The 18,562-nt window shown below is 39.8% G+C and overlaps 1 protein-coding gene across 1 annotated transcript; it reads left to right on the top strand.

The window, feature by feature from the left end:
- Positions 1-1,006: 1,006 nt before the first annotated feature.
- On the top strand, positions 1,007-6,885 carry KRT12 (keratin 12). The gene is made up of 8 exons (XM_008145013.3): positions 1,007-1,549; positions 2,147-2,229; positions 3,232-3,388; positions 4,270-4,431; positions 4,520-4,645; positions 4,786-5,006; positions 6,241-6,311; positions 6,788-6,885. Exons 1-8 carry the CDS (start codon positions 1,022-1,024, stop codon positions 6,883-6,885), a joined length of 1,446 nt encoding a protein of 481 aa, XP_008143235.2. The 5' UTR covers positions 1,007-1,021.
- Positions 6,886-18,562: the final 11,677 nt, after the last annotated feature.

Genomic DNA, 18,562 nt, shown 5'->3' with positions numbered 1-18,562 from the left:
TTATGTAATCACTTTGCCAACAAGACTAACATTGTTTCTGTTTTATGCATTCCCACCTTCCTACATTTTTACAGCTGTCAACGAAATTATTTTCACTTCTAAAAACTCCAGAATAGAGGTATGATTATTTAACTTAGCCCTCCCTCACTCCCCTCCCCCGAAAAAATAAACTCTGAAGAATAAATATTTCTTTCCAACTTCTGAAGTTGCTCCCCATTTATAATTGAATTCAGAATAAATTTTGGCCAAAGCGTATCAGAAAATTAGAGCAAAGTCATTTTCAAATGAAATTAACTTTAAATGACACTTTCAAGCATATTAAGGATTAAGTTCTTTCAAGTGAAATAACTCCAGGAGTGCGTGGATAAAGTTTAGCCAAACACTAGACTGACTCAGGATAAAAAATTAATTAGACAGAGTCCTACCTGAGAAACTTACAGACCAGGATAATACATAGTATGTACAGAAACATAAAGGTATAATGTGTAAACACAATGTATAGATATCAAGCAAAATTATTTAAATTTACATACATACATTAGAGTTGGAAAGTATACATTTCAACACAAAATTGGTTCCAAGTTCAAAAACTGAAGTTAATCATTTTCCCGTATTATGTGATCAAGTCACTAAGGCACACTTTGAACTTGGTACATTCCTTCTGACTCCGTAAGCAAGTGATAGCTCACTTTTATTTTATACAGGCAATTTGGAGAAGAAAAATTTCTTATGACAACCATCTCTACTCCACCCAGATTTCCTTTTTTATATATCAAATATGTAATGAGCACAATTATTCAATTATTTCTATACCAGTGAATTTTCAATATGCATTAATCATTTAGATGTTGAGTTGGTCAAAAAAGGGGGGGACACTATATTTTTGAATGGAGAGAGTGAACTTTTCAACTGCAACACCCATTTCATGGTCTATAAAAGGGTAGCCTTCGTGCCTGGCCAACACTGCTTCCTCTCAGGTTCTGGCCACCTTCCCCAGGCTGTGGATCTCGCCAGCACCACCATGTCACTCTTAGTGCAGAACTCGGAGCTGTCCAGGCAGCTGTCTGCCCAGAGTGGGACACTGGGCAGAGCCAGGGGCATGTCTGCCTCCAGTGTTGGAAGTGGCTATGGGGGAAGTGGCCTTGGCTTTGGAGGCAGCTATGGGGGAGGTTTTTCTGCTGCTTCCATGTTTGGTTCTAGTTCAGGCTTTGGTGGTGGCTCTGCAAGTTCCTTCGCAGGAGGGCTGGGCACTGCTTATGGAGGAGGCCTGGGGATTGGATTTGGAGGAAGCCCAGGAGGGGGCTCTCTATGTCTTCTCTCTGGCAATGATGGAGGCCTTCTTTCTGGATCAGAAAAGGAAACCATGCAAAATCTTAATGGTAGATTGGCTTCCTACCTAGATAAGGTTCGAGCTCTAGAAGAGGCTAATACTGAGCTAGAAAACAAAATTCATGAATGGTACAAAACACGAGGATCTGGGACTGAAGATCCTGGGTCACAGAACGATTACAGTAAATATTATTCACTGATTGAAGACCTCAGGAATAAGGTAACAATATGGTTTTTCGAGGGGCTTTGGGAATTATGTTGGTTTTTTGTTGTTGTTGTTTTTGCTATTACAGTGTTTTAACAGTGATAATTTTTTCAATTCCACTATACTTGGAGAAATTTCTCATATTGAGATATTTAGTTTCATTTTACCATTTACCATAAAAGGACTCTATTTCCACTTTCTGTAGGAAATGTATGTTCCTTAACTTTTAAAATATTCCATCAATATATATTCTTTAAAAAATTTAATTGCCACACGGCTGACATGGCTCAGTGGTTGAGCGTCGGCCTATGAACCAGGAGGTCACAAGTTTGATTCCCGGTCAGGGCACATGTCTGGGTTGCGGGCTCAGTCTTCAGTGTGGGGCATGCAGGAGGCAGCAGATCAATGATTCTCTCTCATCATTGATGTTTCTATCTCTCTCTTCCTCTCCCTTCCTCTCTGAAATAAATATATGTATATATAAAATGTAATTGCCTTAAACTCTTAAGAAAATAGCATTTAACATCACCTAAAAATTATCTGTCAAAAACATATCTGTGTAATACTGGTACTTTAGGGTGTTATTTAGTGTGTCCTCCCCTGTTTTGCCAGATCATCTCTGCCAGCACTGGAAATGCCCAGCTCATCTTACAGACCGACAATGCAAGACTGGCTGCCGACGACTTTAGAATGAAGTGAGTTGAATAAAAGTTAGATTAATGGAAACTGACATGTCCCACCATTTCTTCTTATCCCCTATTTTCCTGCCTTCATTGATGACAAATATTTCAAACTTTCTGCAGTTCACCTGCCCCATACATTCAGTGTTCTGGTAAATTTACATTGGGCATTCTAGAAAGTAACTAGATTCAAATACAACTCACACATTACATGTCCTGAAGTATAAGTTGCTTAAACATAGGGCTATGGATTAATTTCATGTCACTTCATGAGTAATGTGCTATTGACTCATGATGTGACACGATAATTCCACCGATGTCCTAAAGCTCAACCTTCCATGTATCAAAATGAATTAATAATGTTTTTGCCCGGGAGTTAAATGAAATGATCTTTTTCCTGATGACACATACATCTAAAATATTAACCATGCCCTGATTTTTATATTCTCTCCTCCTTCCCCCTACTCCATCCTCTGGACGTAAAGAAGAAATACTAATGTCCCTTTTGCTCCACAAAATTTCCATACAGAATGTTGCGGCGGTGATGATCCTGAGCCTATCAAATCCTGGTAAAAGCTACTAAAGAAGTATCTACGTTTTAAATTAAATAATGAGTAAAAGTTAAGCAAAAAAAAAAAAAAAAAGACTAGTTATCATTTTATTTTCAACTGCTTTTAGGATTCTGTCTGAAACTCCTAGAGACGTGCTGCTGCTGTTCACAGCCAGGGCAGCCGGCCAAGGGGGAAATTGTTCCCTGGGATGCAGTGCTATTGGGGTTCACTGCTGAGAGGAAAGTATCACCTCATAATTTTTTTTCAATTCTCTCCAAATGAGCATTAAACTATCATAAAAAGGGGAAGGAAGAGTTATAAAAGCAAAAACACAGCATCATACATTGCAATGCTGCCATTTTAAAATAGTCGCACAGATGTACGCACAATATAGCGCTGAAGAATGCAGGCTCCTTATTCAAATGGGTGTGCTGATTCCCTAAACTGTTCTGCACTTGGTTTTCAGGTCTGAGAACGAGCTGGCCCTGCGCCAGAGCGTGGAGGCCGACATTAACGGCCTGCGCCGGGTGCTGGACGAGCTGACCCTGGCCAAGGCCGACCTGGAGATGCAGATCGAGAGCCTGAAGGAGGAGCTGGCCTATCTGAGCAAGAACCACGAGGAGGTCAGCCACAAAGGACTGCTTTAGTTTCAAGTTTACAAATATGGAGTTAGATCAGACATGAAGAATACATATTTCCCTGTTAAAATGGCCATTTTCATTTCGTGTGTGTGTGTGTGTGTGTGTGTGTGTGTGCGCGCGCGCGCGTGCGCACTATGTGCCAGCTGCTGGTGGTGGTATTGATAGTAGTTCCTGTTAAAGTTTATCCGATTAAAGGCACTTTCTGATTTGGTCATTTTCATCATTAGGTAAGGACAGTAAGAATTTTAATTACCTTGATCTAGTGATTTTTTTAAAAAGTTAAAAAACAAATTCTACCAATAATACATAACGTTATACATGTCAGAGAAAGCGGCATTACCCTGTGTGATACACACACAGAACTCTGATTTGCCACAGTGCCTATCAGAACCTGGTAGGTAGCATGGGCATTAGTCATGACTCTAGCAATAGGCTTCTAAGGAGGTTTCTACTGGAAATCAATGCCTGTGATAGAATCGGTGTGGAAGCCGAGGTACTATCTGCTGCCCTCAGTTTGGCAGCTGTAGCTGAAACCCCCAAATGTACTGTTTCTAGCAAGCCTTCCCTTCTTAGTAAGGCCCTGGGTCCCCAAGAAGCAGGGCCAACTCATTCATTAGGGATGGCAGCCACAGCACCTAGAGCCCATGGTAATTTCAGGGGCCCAGGAAAATGTCTTCAGTTCTTTTAAAATCAAAAGAGAAATATTAGTTTTTGGATTAAAAAATGTTTTAATATATTGTATTAACATGTTTGACTTATACTAACTCAGTCATAAAACACAATGTGTAATATGTGTTATAGAAGAAGAGGCCCACAAAATCATAATGGGCCCGCTGCACTCCTCTCTCACTTGCTGCCCCCAGGAGCTCCGAAGCTTCCAGTCTGACGGCCCCGCCCAGGTCAGTGTAGAAATGAAGGCTGCCCCAGGAGTGGACCTCACCAGGCTCCTCAACAACATGAGGGCCCAGTATGAAGCGATCGCTGAGCAGCACCGTAAGGACGCGGAAGCCTGGTTCATGGAAAAGGTACCGCTGACGACAACCAAAGGCCTGCTTTGAGACCTTAGCAGAAAAGCACTCACTCCTGTCCTCTGGCTCCTCTTTTCTGTGGCAGAGCGGGGAGCTCAAGAAGGAGATCAGCACCCACACTGAGCAGCTTCAGTGCAGCAAGAGCGAGATCACCGACTTGAGACGCGTCTTTCAAAACCTGGAGATGGAGCTCCAGTCCCACCTCGCCGTGGTAGGGCCCGCGCAAAGAGACGCAGCATCGTTTCGACTTCCCAAGAAAAAGTTGCATCCAACTTCTGTTAGGCCATTGGCTGCCATCCTCGTTCAGCCCCCTCCATTGTTATGTCTGTGCCGTTTCTCTCCCACATGCAGAAGACATCTCTGGAGGACTCCTTGGCCCAAACCGAGGGGGACTACTGCGGCCAGCTGTCCCAGGTGCAACAGCTCATCCGCAGCCTGGAGGAGCAACTGCTCCAGGTGCGCAGGGACACCGAGTGCCAGAACGCCAACCACCAGCGACTGCTGAACGTCAAGGCCAGCCTGGAGCTGGAGATCGAGACCTACCGCGACCTGCTGGATGCCGAAGCCCAAGGGTGAATAGATAACTGAGGTTGAAATAACCTCAGTGGCTGACCAACCCCCCAGTGGAGTTTGGGGGGCAGTGGAAGAAAGGGTTTTTTAGTTGACAAAAAAATAACAAATCTAGTAAAAACAAGTCTTGGGCTTATTAAGCACTCTACACTTTGCAAAGTGTTGTCACCCATTATCTTACTTGATAATCCTATATAATAAAAGGCTATACTATACAAATTGACCAAACGTCAGAATGACTGGTCATTCTGACAAGCACTGACCACCAGGGGGCAGACGCTCAATGCAGGAGCTGCCCGCTGATGGTCAGTGTGCTCCCACAGGGGGAGCGTCGCTCAGCCAGAAGCTGGGCTCAGGGCTGGCGAGCGCAGCGGTGGTGGCGGGAGCCTCTCCAGCCTCGGTGGCAGCGCTAAGGATGCTGGACTGACGGCTCCCCTGAGGGCTGGACTACAAGAGGGCACAGGCTGAGCTGAGGGATCTCCCCTCCCCCACCGAGTGCACGAATTTTCATGCACCGGCCCTCTAGTAATTCATAAAATGCTGGGATGAATCATGACACCACAGACAGAGGCACACTGCAAAGGAGTACTAGAGAATCACCCACCTGAGTTCTGATATCAATCTCTAGGTACTAAGAATGACACTTCAAATAACAGCCATCTGAACCTACTGTAGCAAACTTTCTAAAAGTAATAGGAGCTTGACCCACTGGGAAGAACTCAGGGCTATAAATCAGAAAATCCAACTCTGAGACCAGGTCCTCCATTAATGGCCACTTTGCTTCATCTTGAGATCCAGATTTTGGCAGGGTTTGAAAATAAAGGCGCACTGTACCGACTGATTACTCTCAGGGTGAGTCATGCAATCACTCTTTTATTTTTTTCAGTTATAATACTAGGACATTGCTCTTTTTTTTTGCCAATTGAGGTCTTTAATTTAAATTTTATTTTTCAGTTATAGTTTACATTCAGTATTTGTTTCAGGTGTGCAGCATAGTGGTTAGACAATCACACTTTACAAAGCATTTCCCCTAATATTTCCAGTACCTACCTAGCACCATACAAGGTTATTATAATATTATCATTTGATTATTCGTGATCAAGAAATTTGAAATCCCTTCCTTATTTGTCTATAATTTTAGGTACATTTCCAAGTTTTAGTTCAAATAGCAAACTCCTTATTTCTCCTCATTCCAGAAAGCATGATGTGATATCATGTCCCTCGTTTTCTCTACAGTGATGGTGTGGATGAAACTTCATCTGTGACTGACTCCAAATCTGAAGCACAGTCCACTGAATCCTCTAAAGGTATGCAGATTCCCTAAGAATCACTTAGACTAAGTCAGTCATATTTATTAATGACTAAAACTATAAAATGTCATTGAATACTGCAGCATTATTAATAATTTAAAGTATATTTCTATTCTGAGCCAAGGAAAAACCATTTACGCATCCCTGCAGAAAAATGAGTAGTCTGTATTGTATTAAAATTTCTTGTAAGCCCAGGGGGAAAAAATCTACTATGCAAAGAGGTATTATGAGCATCATAACTATATTTAAATGCTTAAACATATTTTCATTTGTGCATAGGACAACACTGAAAGCATTTCTTTTCATTGAATAAAATACATTTTTTAGAATGTGAAAATCACTTTTGAAAGTTTAAATTTGATGGGTTTTATCAGTCAATACCTAATATAGAAGGTTAAGTTAAAAAACAACCAATTTTAGGTGAACATTTGAAACACTAACTTTTGCCCCCCTTGTTCCCTCTTTGTCTTTAGACCCTACCAAACCCCGAAAAAGCAGAACAGCCATCCAGACCGTGGTGAACGAGGAGGTGGTCTCATCTCAAGTTCAGGAACTTGAAGAACTAATATAAAATTTCACAAGACCTGCCCCATGACTGCTTCCTTGGGCACAAGAAATTTACAAGTAGAAACTATTCCCTTCAGAGTAAGATGCTATATGAGTTCAAGCTCTATTTTTGTTTCATTTTCTTTAGATTCCTATTCACTTTGAGTCCTTTCTGCCCTTCTGAAACAATACTCAACTATGAGTCATTGTGGCCATGGTGGTGTTTATAACAAACCAAAATTGCCTTATAAATTTCTGGACCTGGAGTAGTCTTTTAATAAACTTTCTTCTAGTGACCTGGAACATGTTCTTAATCATAGGGCTTTGATCAAGTAGTACTGTCTTAATAAAATTAATTTTAAAAGATTAATGGTAATAATGTGACATCTGTACCTTCTTGATTCCAGCAATAATGTCAAGGGCATAGAGAGAGGTTTGTGAAATATTAAGAAAAGTAGATAAGCACTGGGATAAACATGTCAAGGTTTGAGATTAAGTTAAGAGGTTCCTTTTTGAAGTCCTTTCCTTTCTACATTATCCCATCAAGTTCACAGCAAAATTCTATTGTCCACTCTAGGGCATTAACAGTTGTCCTGTTAATTTTCTAGAACCTTCTTTCATTCAATCAAGAAACACTTATTGAACCCTTACAGTGTGCCAGACTGAAGACTCTTTCAGAATGGCGATACAATGAAGATAGGGCAAATAGAAGTTCAATGGACACATGGAGGAGAAAGTGGACAATATGTCAGGGGGCAACTAAATGTTTCATATAGAACTCAACCAGGCAGAGAAAGGAGAATGCGGACAGAGGAAACACATTGTTCACAAGGGTGTGAACAAATACTGCTGCAATGTCCTTTCTCCTATCTGATACCAGTGACACCAAGGCTGGCGCTTCTATTGGGCTGGGTCAGACACATGAGTCATTAACAGATGTCATGTGCTGGGTTGGAGCAGAAGGCAGCCAAAGTCTAAGCCTGAGTAGATGGTGGTTCAATCTGGGTGGACAGATTCAAAACCGGAAAAAACAAGAGCAGGATTTAATGAATCAGAACCTGGGCTCTGAAGCCAGACTGGGTTCAAATTCTGGCTCTGCTACATAGCAGCTAGTTAACCACCTCTGTGTGCCTCGCGTTCCTGATCTTTAAAGTGGGGTGGATTTGTGAAGATTAAATAAGGTAACATACATAAAACACTAGGAACAGATCCTGGTGCCTAGCAAGTACTCAATATTTGTGTCCTGTTATTATTTGCTGTATAGAACCAAAACGGTATGGAGAACTCAGGGGAACTGATGAGTGAGGAGTGTAAAAGGGAGCAGAAGGGAGAGGGTGGATTCATGCAAGCCTGGAGGAATTCCATTGCTGAGTGCAAAAGCCCACGGAAGGTTATGATGCCATTCATCTCACTTGGTTACACATAGCAATTCAACTCTCTGTCTTGCCCTCGCCTTCCAGAATGTGTCCTAGGACAACCTTACTTTTCAGACCCAGAGAGATTATTGAGGTCTTTTCCTGAACAAGGTCCATAGCCCACAAATAACAAATAATGCCACTTTTCTAGTACTCAGCGTGGCTGCAAATAGTTAGTTTTACGTAACATCTGTTTTCCTTACAACTACATCTGAACTGTATGAGATTCAAATGAAAAAGGGATTTTGCACAAGTATTAATCTGGTGGTTATTTCTTAGCTATTAACCTAGTTTCTCAACAATCCCTTCCATTGGAAGTATTTTCTCCACTGGGCTCCCAGAGACATCATCTCACTGGAAGCTTTTTCTCAGACTCTTCTTTGTGACCTCTGAATGTTGGCCCAATCCTCTTGTCTCCTCCGCTACACTCTTTCCCTAGGTAACCTCATCTACTGCCATGGCTTTAAAGTAACAATCTATGGATGAATGTTAGCTGGACGTATTGTGGTCATTATTACATATAAATATAGAATCATTATGTTGTATAACTGCAATTAATATAATGTTGTATGTCAATTATACCTCAATTAAAAATAAAGAAAGTGGCCATCTATGCATTGATTAGTTCTTGTGGTAGCTTCCAAGATGGTTCCAATGATCCTCACCTCTTGGTGCTCATGCCTCTGTGTATAGTCCCCTCCCACAATGAACAGAGTAGACTTATTGAACAAGTGACAGTGTGTGACCTTCAACATTAAGTCACAAAAGCATTTCAGTTCTGGCCTGGTCATTAGATTGCTCACTCTGGGAGCAATCAGCTGCCCTTAAGTTTATTCTATGGGAGAGGGGGACTACCCCCCAAAAACGTCAGGGATTTCACAAAGTTCCCCATCCAAAATCACTGTCTTATTCTGATAATATCTCAGTGAAAATATTCTACAGTCTTCGGTTGGCAAAGGAGGCATCATATTTCTTATTAAAAATACTTTGCCCTACTCTCACTGCCAAGAAATATAATTAGCACAGCATCCTTATCATGAGATTCCAGCCCTCATTCACAAGACCACAAGCCCTAATTCAATACTGACGTGAAATATCCTTTTGGACTTAGTCATTAATGCATAAGTGAGAGGTCTGTCTTGAAAGAAAGAAATTCATAAGAGAGAAAAAAAACTACAGGATCAGACAACAAAAGACAAACATATTACATATGATTATTTTAAAATCTGAAACTTTACTAATATAAATGTTATGCATTTGTTGTGTGTACAAGCTAAGAAAAAAAAAGTCTGGAAAATACTGTTTATACTAACCTATTATAGTGGTTATCTTTTTGGGGATTAGCAATCAGTTTGAAGAATACAGGCTGTGTGACCAAAAAAAAACACAATGTATAAACACTTTAACAGCTGATAGCTCAACTTTGAAAATTAAATGTATTTTAATAAACACTGCCTTTATAATTATTCAAAGTGTGTATACATTTTGGGGGGACACCCTGTATTTTGTATTTTCTATTGTACATTTTGTAAATGCTTAACAAACCACATATATAACTTTGATAATTGGGGAGGGGATGGATTTTAGCTATCCAGAACAAACGAGTTTGCAAGTAGGTCACAATCTAGAAACGAACCATCCATCACTAAAGCAATCACCTTTTTTGGGTTTTGCAAGAGTGCCACCTACTGGAATTTTAGGAAATAAACTTTTTTAAAACTGCCTCATTCACTGCTGGTGGGAATGTAAACTAGTACAGTCACTATGGAAAACAGTATGAAGGTTCCTCAAAAAATTAAGAATAGAGTTATCATATGACCCCGCAACCCCTCTTCCGGATATCTACCTGAAAATTTGAAAACATTTATTCACAGGGATATATGCACTCCTATGTTCACTGCAGCATTTTTCATGGTGGCCAAGATATGCCTGGGGTTGCAAGATAAATCCCCAGTAGGAGGCATGCAGGAGGCAGCTGATCAATGATTCTCTCTCATCATTGATGTTTCTATCTCTCCCTCTCCCTTTCTCTCTGAAATCAATAAAAATATTAAAAAAAAAAAAAAAAAAAAGCTATGGCTGCAAGCCTGGCCGCTGTGGCTCAGTGGTTGAGTATTGACCTACGAACCAGGAGGTCACGGTTCGATTCCCAATCCAGGCACATGCCAGGGTTGTAGGCTTGATCCTCAGTGTGGGGCATGCAGGAGGTGGCCAGTTAATGATTCTCTGTCATCTATCTCTCTCTCCCTCTCCCTTCCTTTCTGAAATCAACAAAAATATTTTTTTAGAAAAAAGCTCTGGCTGCAACATTTTTATAAAAGGATTTATGATGACCAGAATTCACAGCTGAAAAATAATCATGAGAATTGATAAATTATGGTATAGCCACATAATAGAATACAACATACCAACTAAAAAGGATGGAACTACTAACACAAAAACACCATGGATTAATTTCAAGACCATTATGCTGAACAATGGAAGTCAGACTCACAATCATACATACTGTATGATTCAACTTATATGAAATGCTGGGGGTGGGGAGAATCTAATCTATAGTGACAGAAAGCATATTAGTGGAGAAGTGGGGATTAACTGATTAACTGGGAAGAGTCACAGGAGAAACTTTAGAACTGATGAAAATGTTCTGTATCTTGATTATGGTAATGGTTACATGGGTATATCCATTTGTCAAAATTCTTCAAACTGTACACTTAAGATAGGTATATTTTATTATATGTAAACCATATATCATAAAGTTAAATTTAAAAGGATAATAATAATAGCTCACTAGTCTTTCTTCATGGCAATGCTGTGTTGAAAGCACAAAGAGGCCAGGTAGGATATTCAACGGTGTGCTGGGATGGGCTTGCACCTGCTCTTAAGTGGTAACTGACAGATATTCAGGAATTTTTTCCATCTGGCTATTAAGCCATTGGTAGCTTGGCACTGGCCATGATGGGAGTTTTTACACTTTGGAACTTGGGCTCTACATATGTATTTCCCGGGAGAACGGGTTCACGCCAGCACAACACTGAGCACAGCAAGCAGAGGCTGATCGCCTCGGTTTGGGATCCAGCTCTTCCACTTTCTGGTGGTTTTATTTACCCCTCTGTTCTTCAGTTCAAATTAAACTGACTGTGAATGTTAGCTGCTGAGAGATGCCGTTGTCAATGTTTCACTATGCATATAGTCTTAAAGAAATGCGAGTTTTCTTCAAAATCGTGGCAACAGCCCTCAGAAGCAGACCTTTGCACAAATCATACTAATCGAACAGTCCGCAGAGAGGTAGTGAGGTCTAACAGATAGAAACTAGATGGTATTTCAGGCTTTGCTCAGTGAGTCATCATTGTACTCAGAACAAGTTACTCAACTTGAAATGATTCATCTTTGACAAAAGACAATAATAACGTGTCTAATCGCATTAGCTCCACCTTTTAGGATCCTCATTAAAAACACCATAAACACAGGGCACTATGAACCTGTCTGGTCCAAATACGTTCATTGGAGTGATTGGAGCCCACCTCCTACAGTTACATAGACATGCAGTTTCTGCTGAGGAAAGTATGTCCATTTTGAAAAATTTATCTGCAAATACCACGGGATTTTTTTAATCACTTAAGGCTGCAACTTCACATTTCCAGTGGATAGAACTGCAGTTCATCTTTTTTTTAACCAGCTGAAGTATAACTTTTTTTAACATCCATTTGGTGTATTCATGTACACATGTGGGGCATCACATATTCATTTATTTGTTCACTCATTCATTCAACAAATAATTATTTAGCACCAACTATATGTAAGCCTTTACATCGTCTATTGAAAATAACCTCAGTGTTTATGAACTAAAGATAAATACATGATAAAACTTCATACATGTTTCTTGCATTGGTGCAAATGAAATCAGGTAAGTCATGATCATTTTTAATTGCCCAAAGTGTCATGGCCCCACCTGCGGTATATGCTGAGCATTTAACAAAGGTGTGAGGAGGCTCCCTCTGGAAGATATGACACCTCCTCATTCATTTTTATGAGTTTCAGAAGTTTTATAAAGGAGTAACCCATACTGTTAAACAGATATTTACTTACAGGGTATATGTTTAAATTATGATACTCTTAAATATTTAATTATATTTTATACTATATTTCTCATGATATAAAAGTACCTTCAAGGTATTTTAAGATGTTTTCGCTGGATCACTGGACACATATTTTAAACAACTTTATGTGCTAATTCTGGATGGTAATTTTAATGTTAAATTTCTCTAACTTATCTAAAAAGTAACTGAGTAGGCTAATAAATAATACGATAAATTTTCATCTTTTAAAAAAAAAATACAATTCACATCCAATCAAGAGATAATCCTGGAACAAAAACTGCAGAATTGGATCCAGGCCACTAGGAATTCATTCCTCGGTGGTGTTATAGATAAAGCAGAACAATAAAGCCTAGTTTCCCTGTCTCATTAATCAGGGGCTGGGGGTAAGGAAAAGCCCTCAGGGGATGATGGGAAGGTGGGAGAATTTGACTCAATCCCCACTGAGTCTTCAGTGGAAGATCTCCCTCCCCTATGTGACTCTGGGAGGTGTTTTTACAGCTTGTAGAGTTGGAAGGAAGGAGCAAGGAGAACTGAATGCTAACCAGTGGGAAGATGAGAATTGCTCTAGGGGAAGGAAGGTTTCAGCAGGGAGGAGAACCCAATGAACATTTTAGTCATTATCATCGTCACTATCTGTCTAGACCAAAACAGAACTTGTATCCCCTTAATTAACCAAGGTGTTCTATCTAAAATAGACTTTTCTCCAAATCAAACTTATATTTACTGGGTATTTCAGAAGCAACTGTGAGCAAACATAGACATATGCAAATAAGTTGACCTTGAGGTATTAAGAGACCTGCCTACAAGAAAAAGTGCAGATGATAAGCTACAGAAGTTTGGAAGAGGGAGAATATATAGGGCTGGGGCTTGAGGACCAGGGCCACTCTTACTGCAGAAGCAGCAGGTGAGCAGAGCCTTGCTAAGTATATAAAATCTCAATGCACAGTGTTAAAACGGCAGAAACAGGATCAAAGATTGCTCTCCCACAAGACTAAGTGACCTTCTTCTGAGAACCCTATGTTCTTTGACCATGGTGGTTTGACCTTTATTTTTAGATGATGAGTTTGTGTGCCTGATTCCTCTTCAAAGGCAGATCCATGTACAATTAACTGGTCATCAGAAATAAATTCCCAGACTTAACACAGTGTCTAGCAGAATGTAAGTATGCTAAATACCCGTTGGTCGAAGTGATGTTTAGAAACATCACATTCAGTTTACGGATTGTCAAGATGATTGAAAATTTCAGAGAAAAGGATTGACTGAAATCCAATGAAAATTATGAGTCGATCACATAATTTGGCACAGTTTAAAATAAAAGCATATGTTGACTGAATTTTTCATTTTGGCACTGATTATGCAGTCACATAGGTATGGCTCTAGTTTATGAGTTACTTGAAAATCTATAATCTGGAAATAATAACACAGTGTATTTTAATAACTATATTATAGTAAGTGAGGATATAGGAAAACAGAACCAATAATATTGCAAAGTGCCCGACTGATCAATCTTTAAGGAAAGTCCTACTCAGCAGTAGTGTAACAGCAACATCTGACATTTGAATAACCCAGAAAAAAATATGAATTGTCAGGGAAAGTTTGCTTACAGGGAAATAAAATCCCAATGTGAATTATTAGATTTAGCAATAGTTCATGTTGTAATACAGAAATGTGACTTTAATTGAAGGAGGAAGATAATTACAGTTTAGAAGCCAACTAGTTAATCAACACCACGATCAGAAATGTCTAAGTGACAAGCCTTAGTCCCACACCCAGGAAAAAAGGGTGAACCCAAAAAGTAAGTAAAACAAGTTTCCATTAAAATGTGTTCAAGACACCTGAGCTGTCTGAAACCAAGCCCTGAAACCAAGGGAGGAGGGGAATTTTATGTAACTAATAATTACTAAATTTAAATAAATAATTTCTATACATTTAATATGAAAACAAAAAATTCTGGGCTATTTTGTATCTCTGGAAGTCATATTATGCTGGAAATTGATGCAATGGAATAAAACACAGTTAACATGCATTCCTCAAAAAATATATTCCTTGAACTAATAGTAAAGACAATGAAAAAGAAGCCAGGTCAATCCTACAGATTTATAAGTAACCCAAGTAATGGCAACCTAGATGATAAATGGAAGTAAATAACCATGTCATCTAAGGAACAACTGAATGAACTGGTGACCCCTTAGCTATGAAAACAAAAGATTTATGAGGGTAGAGTAACCCTCTTCAAATATCCAAAAACCTCTAAGTTCTATGTGGCAGAATGCAAGCTATATTCTGTGTGGCAGGTTTCAGTTCAATACCAACTTTTTAGTAATTAGAGCAGCTCAAAAACACCCTGAAAGACAATGGGCTTCCCTTCACTGGAAATATTCAAGTAGATACCAGAGATATTTGATAATGGAGCTCTGCTTGGTTTTAAATATTTTTAACAAAGGAAGAAAAACAGGAACTAACATTAATGAGTGCCTACCATTAGCAAACATTTTGGGTATATTATGTAAATTGGTAGTTTCAAATTCATGCATTAAATATTATTTCTCATGTAAGGAGACTAAAGCTTACAAAGGTTAAGTTGTTAAGAGTTTATCACACACTCAATGATAGACAGATCTAGGATTTAAAACCTGGAAATGACTTTTAAGGTCCCTTGAAAATTCTGTCCTGGATGACACCATGACAGTGAATGTGTTGGTGGTCTAGAGCAGTGGTTCTCAACCTTTCTAATGCCGCGACCCTTCAATACAGCTCCTCATGTTGTGGTGACCCCCAACCATAAAATTATTTTCGTTGCTACTTCATAACTGTAATTTTGCTACCGTTAATGAATCGTAATGTAAATATCTGTGTTTTCCGATGGTCTTAGACTCTACAGTCATGACCCACAGGTTGAGAACCACTAGCAGGGTCGCCTAAGACCATCAGAAAACATAGATATTTACGTTATGATTCATAACAGTAGCAAAATTACAGTTATGAAGTAGCAACAAAAATAATTTTATGGTTGGGGGTCACCACAACATGAGGAACTGTATTAAAGGGTCGAAGCATTAGAAAGGTTGAGAACCACTGGTCTAGAGAATTTCATTCTGAAATTTTCTGTCAATTTCTCTAGTCTGGTATTACGTCTATCAGAATACCAGAGACTCTTTGTCAAAAAGCACATTAGCTTTCCTCCACGTCAAACTCAAAAGATAAGCCATCCTTTAGGTCCTTTCCGGCTGAATTCTGTAGTTTTGATGACCAGAATCCCCAACAACCCATCTAAACTAGAAAGGATAGAGAGTTTTAGCTCACATGGGTCCAACCTAGGCAACTGGATTAATGTTATTAATAAGAGTTCTACAGCCAGTCTAGCTTCAGCAAGAAAGAGTGTCATTATCAATTAGTAGTGTCTGCCATGAATACAGGAGAAAAGAGTGGCAGCAAGGAAGTTTTGTGTTTGTCAACTCTCATCTACCCATTTCCTAAAACTATTTTTCTATTTTTCATTATCAGTTCTGACAAGGATACAAGCTCCATGGGGTCTTTTTACCAAATGACTGTTGGAAATAATGTTTCCTGCTATCATTTCTAAAACCACTAATAGAGGGTATGGGAATACATAATGAGACAGACAGAAGGCAGCTCAAAAATGAATTATCAATATAAATAGGTATTTTAATATAAATTATAATTACTTTGAAAAACCTGCCTTGTCCATTGGTTCCTCTCAGCCTTTCATGTCCAGAAACTGGACTTTACCAGCAGAAACCTGACACTTGATGGCTGACTTACAATAATTGCATTCATACAATACTAATGTATAAATTAGAATGCCAATTTATTAGCAATAAGGGACATTTCTTTCCAGATGGTCAAGACCTCTTTGCTAATCACTATAGGTGTATTTGGTAGGATAAAGTAGGAATCAAAAGCTTCAGAATTTGAGCAGAGGTTAATAGAGTTGAGGGACATTTCCTCCAGATCTTACTGAGGCCACACTAGGCCACACCTCCCTGGTGGCAAGATTGTTCATGTGCCCAAATTCAGAAACTCTCTCCCTAAGATGAAGCCAAAGGCAACTTCCTTAAATCCCCCTTTTGATATTCCTTACCCAGTTGTTGGCCCCAGAAGATAGATTATATTTTACTGTTACTAGTTTAGTTAGGAAAACAACCATATTTCCTTTTCTTTCAAGTTCATGGGGATACCTCACTGTCACATCCATATTTACAGCTGTAACTACTTCTTTCAACTATCAGAGGACAGCCCCTAGGTTCACTGTACATAAGAATGAAGTCTAGCCCTAGCTGGTTTGGCTCAGTGAATAGAGCGTCAGCCTGTGGACTGAAGGGTCCCGGGTTCGATTCCGGTCAAGGGCACATGCCTGGGTTGCGGGCTCGGTCCCCAGTGGGGGGCATGCAGGAGGCAGCCAGTTTGTGATTCTCTCTCATCATTGATGTTTCCATCTCTCTCTCTCTCTCTCCCTTCCTCCCTGAAGTCAATTAAAAATATATATTTTTTAAAAATGAAGTCTATTATTTTAAAAGTACAAAGGAGAATGATACACACCTTCCAGACTCAATACACATTCACCACAGTGACTCTTCTAAAGTGTAGGATTTTTCCCCACCATTTTTAAAAGATACCACGTCTGTTCTTTATGAAGAGTCGCCTATAATGAGGTTTAAATCAATCATTCAGCAAGTGGTTTCCTCCATCACTGAGGCTTCACTGATTCTTGGGTCACTATTATTTCTGATTACTCCTTCTTGCCAGGTACCTAAGTGCTACATCTCTTCTTGGCTCCCCTGCTGTTCTCCTTTTGTTTGTTACCAGGAGCACTAAAGAGCTTGCTTCTGCAGTCTACACCCAACAATCTTGTCTTCACTCCACCCTTGCCTCCCTCCTCACCATTCTTTTGTCTTGTACGCCCACTCAGAATGATGCTGCAGCAATACAAGACAAAGATGGCTTCATTCCATCTCCATCTTTTGCTTCCCTCGTAACAGATGGCCGCGCTTCTGTGCCTAAGTTGTCCAGAAAAGTCTTGCTTTCAGGTCTCCAAGGATTTTGTGGCAATATCATGGACATTTTTCTAGTCCTCTTTCTCCCTGATCTCTCTGCAGAATTTGAAACTCAAATCTTGAAACTTCTGCCTCCTGGTTCTCTCTTTTTCTCTTTGAGTGTTTCCTTTCAACCTCTTTTGTTTCTCCTTAAATGTTACAGTTCCTTGAGGTTTTTATCCTTGGTCCTAATCTCTATTCCTCTTCCCTGGGAAATCCCATTCAGTTTCACAGTTGCTCTTTGCCAGTAACTTCACATCTAGGCACAAGTTCCAGACCCACCCTGCAACTGCCTATGGGATATATTTACACCTAAATGTTGACAGGTGCTTCATCCCCAACCTTCCTTATCCTGAACTCACTATCTTTCCCACAAAACCTGCTCCTCCTTTGCATTTCCATATTAGTTCATGGCACTTCCCAAAGTCCAGAACTGGAAACCTCTTGTCCTTTAAGATTCCCTCCCTCTTCTTCATCAACCGGTAACTAGTCAGTAGTCAAGTGCCACCATTTGTCTTCTATCTCCCCCTTCTTACTACCCTACTGCTACTTTCTTGAAGTTCTCATTGTCTCTTCCCCAACCCCTAGACTCTTGCAAATCGTCCTCTCATCTCTCTACCTCCAGTTTCCCTCTTGTCCATCTAGTACACTGCCAACAATGTTATCTTTCTAAAAATTAAGATCATGTCCATCCCCTGCTTAGCAACCTTAAATGGTCCACCCCCTGACTATGGGACGAAGTCCAAATTCCTTAGGATGGTATTAAAGGTCCTTCCCCATCTGGCCTCGACCTGTTTTTCCAATCTTATCTGTGGGCACTCACTCATACAGACATTATACCCCAGCCAAACCAAACTTTTCACAATTCTTAAAATATGTCTTACATGTTTACACCACCTTCATACAGGCTGGTCCCTCTCCTATAATTTTTTTTTTCTGACTCATTTTTTAAGACTCTATTTGAATGGCATCTCCCTAAGGCCTCCAGAGGCTGTTTTCTCTTTTTTTGGTGCTTCATATGTTTTATATAAATCTTTATTATTAAATTCCTTACCTTATTTTGTAATTATGTCTTAGCGCCTACCCTCTGTTCCCCAAGATATGCCTTCCTTGAAAGCAAGAACTACATACTA

Source organism: Eptesicus fuscus, chromosome 20, assembly GCF_027574615.1.
Source record: "Eptesicus fuscus isolate TK198812 chromosome 20, DD_ASM_mEF_20220401, whole genome shotgun sequence".
In the NCBI taxonomy this organism is placed as follows: Eukaryota; Metazoa; Chordata; class Mammalia; order Chiroptera; family Vespertilionidae; genus Eptesicus; species Eptesicus fuscus.
This window is presented reverse-complemented; position numbering and strand designations above follow the sequence as displayed.

Bases quoted from the DNA above. Each gene is read 5' to 3' on its own strand.
- KRT12 (XM_008145013.3), top strand. From the start codon at position 1,022: ATGTCACTCTTAGTGCAGAACTCGGAGCTGTCCAGGCAGCTGTCTGCC. The intron at 4,646-4,785 runs GTAGGGCCCGCG...TCCCACATGCAG, and splicing joins TCCAGTCCCACCTCGCCGTG to AAGACATCTCTGGAGGACTC. The intron at 6,312-6,787 runs GTATGCAGATTC...CTTTGTCTTTAG, and splicing joins GTCCACTGAATCCTCTAAAG to ACCCTACCAAACCCCGAAAA.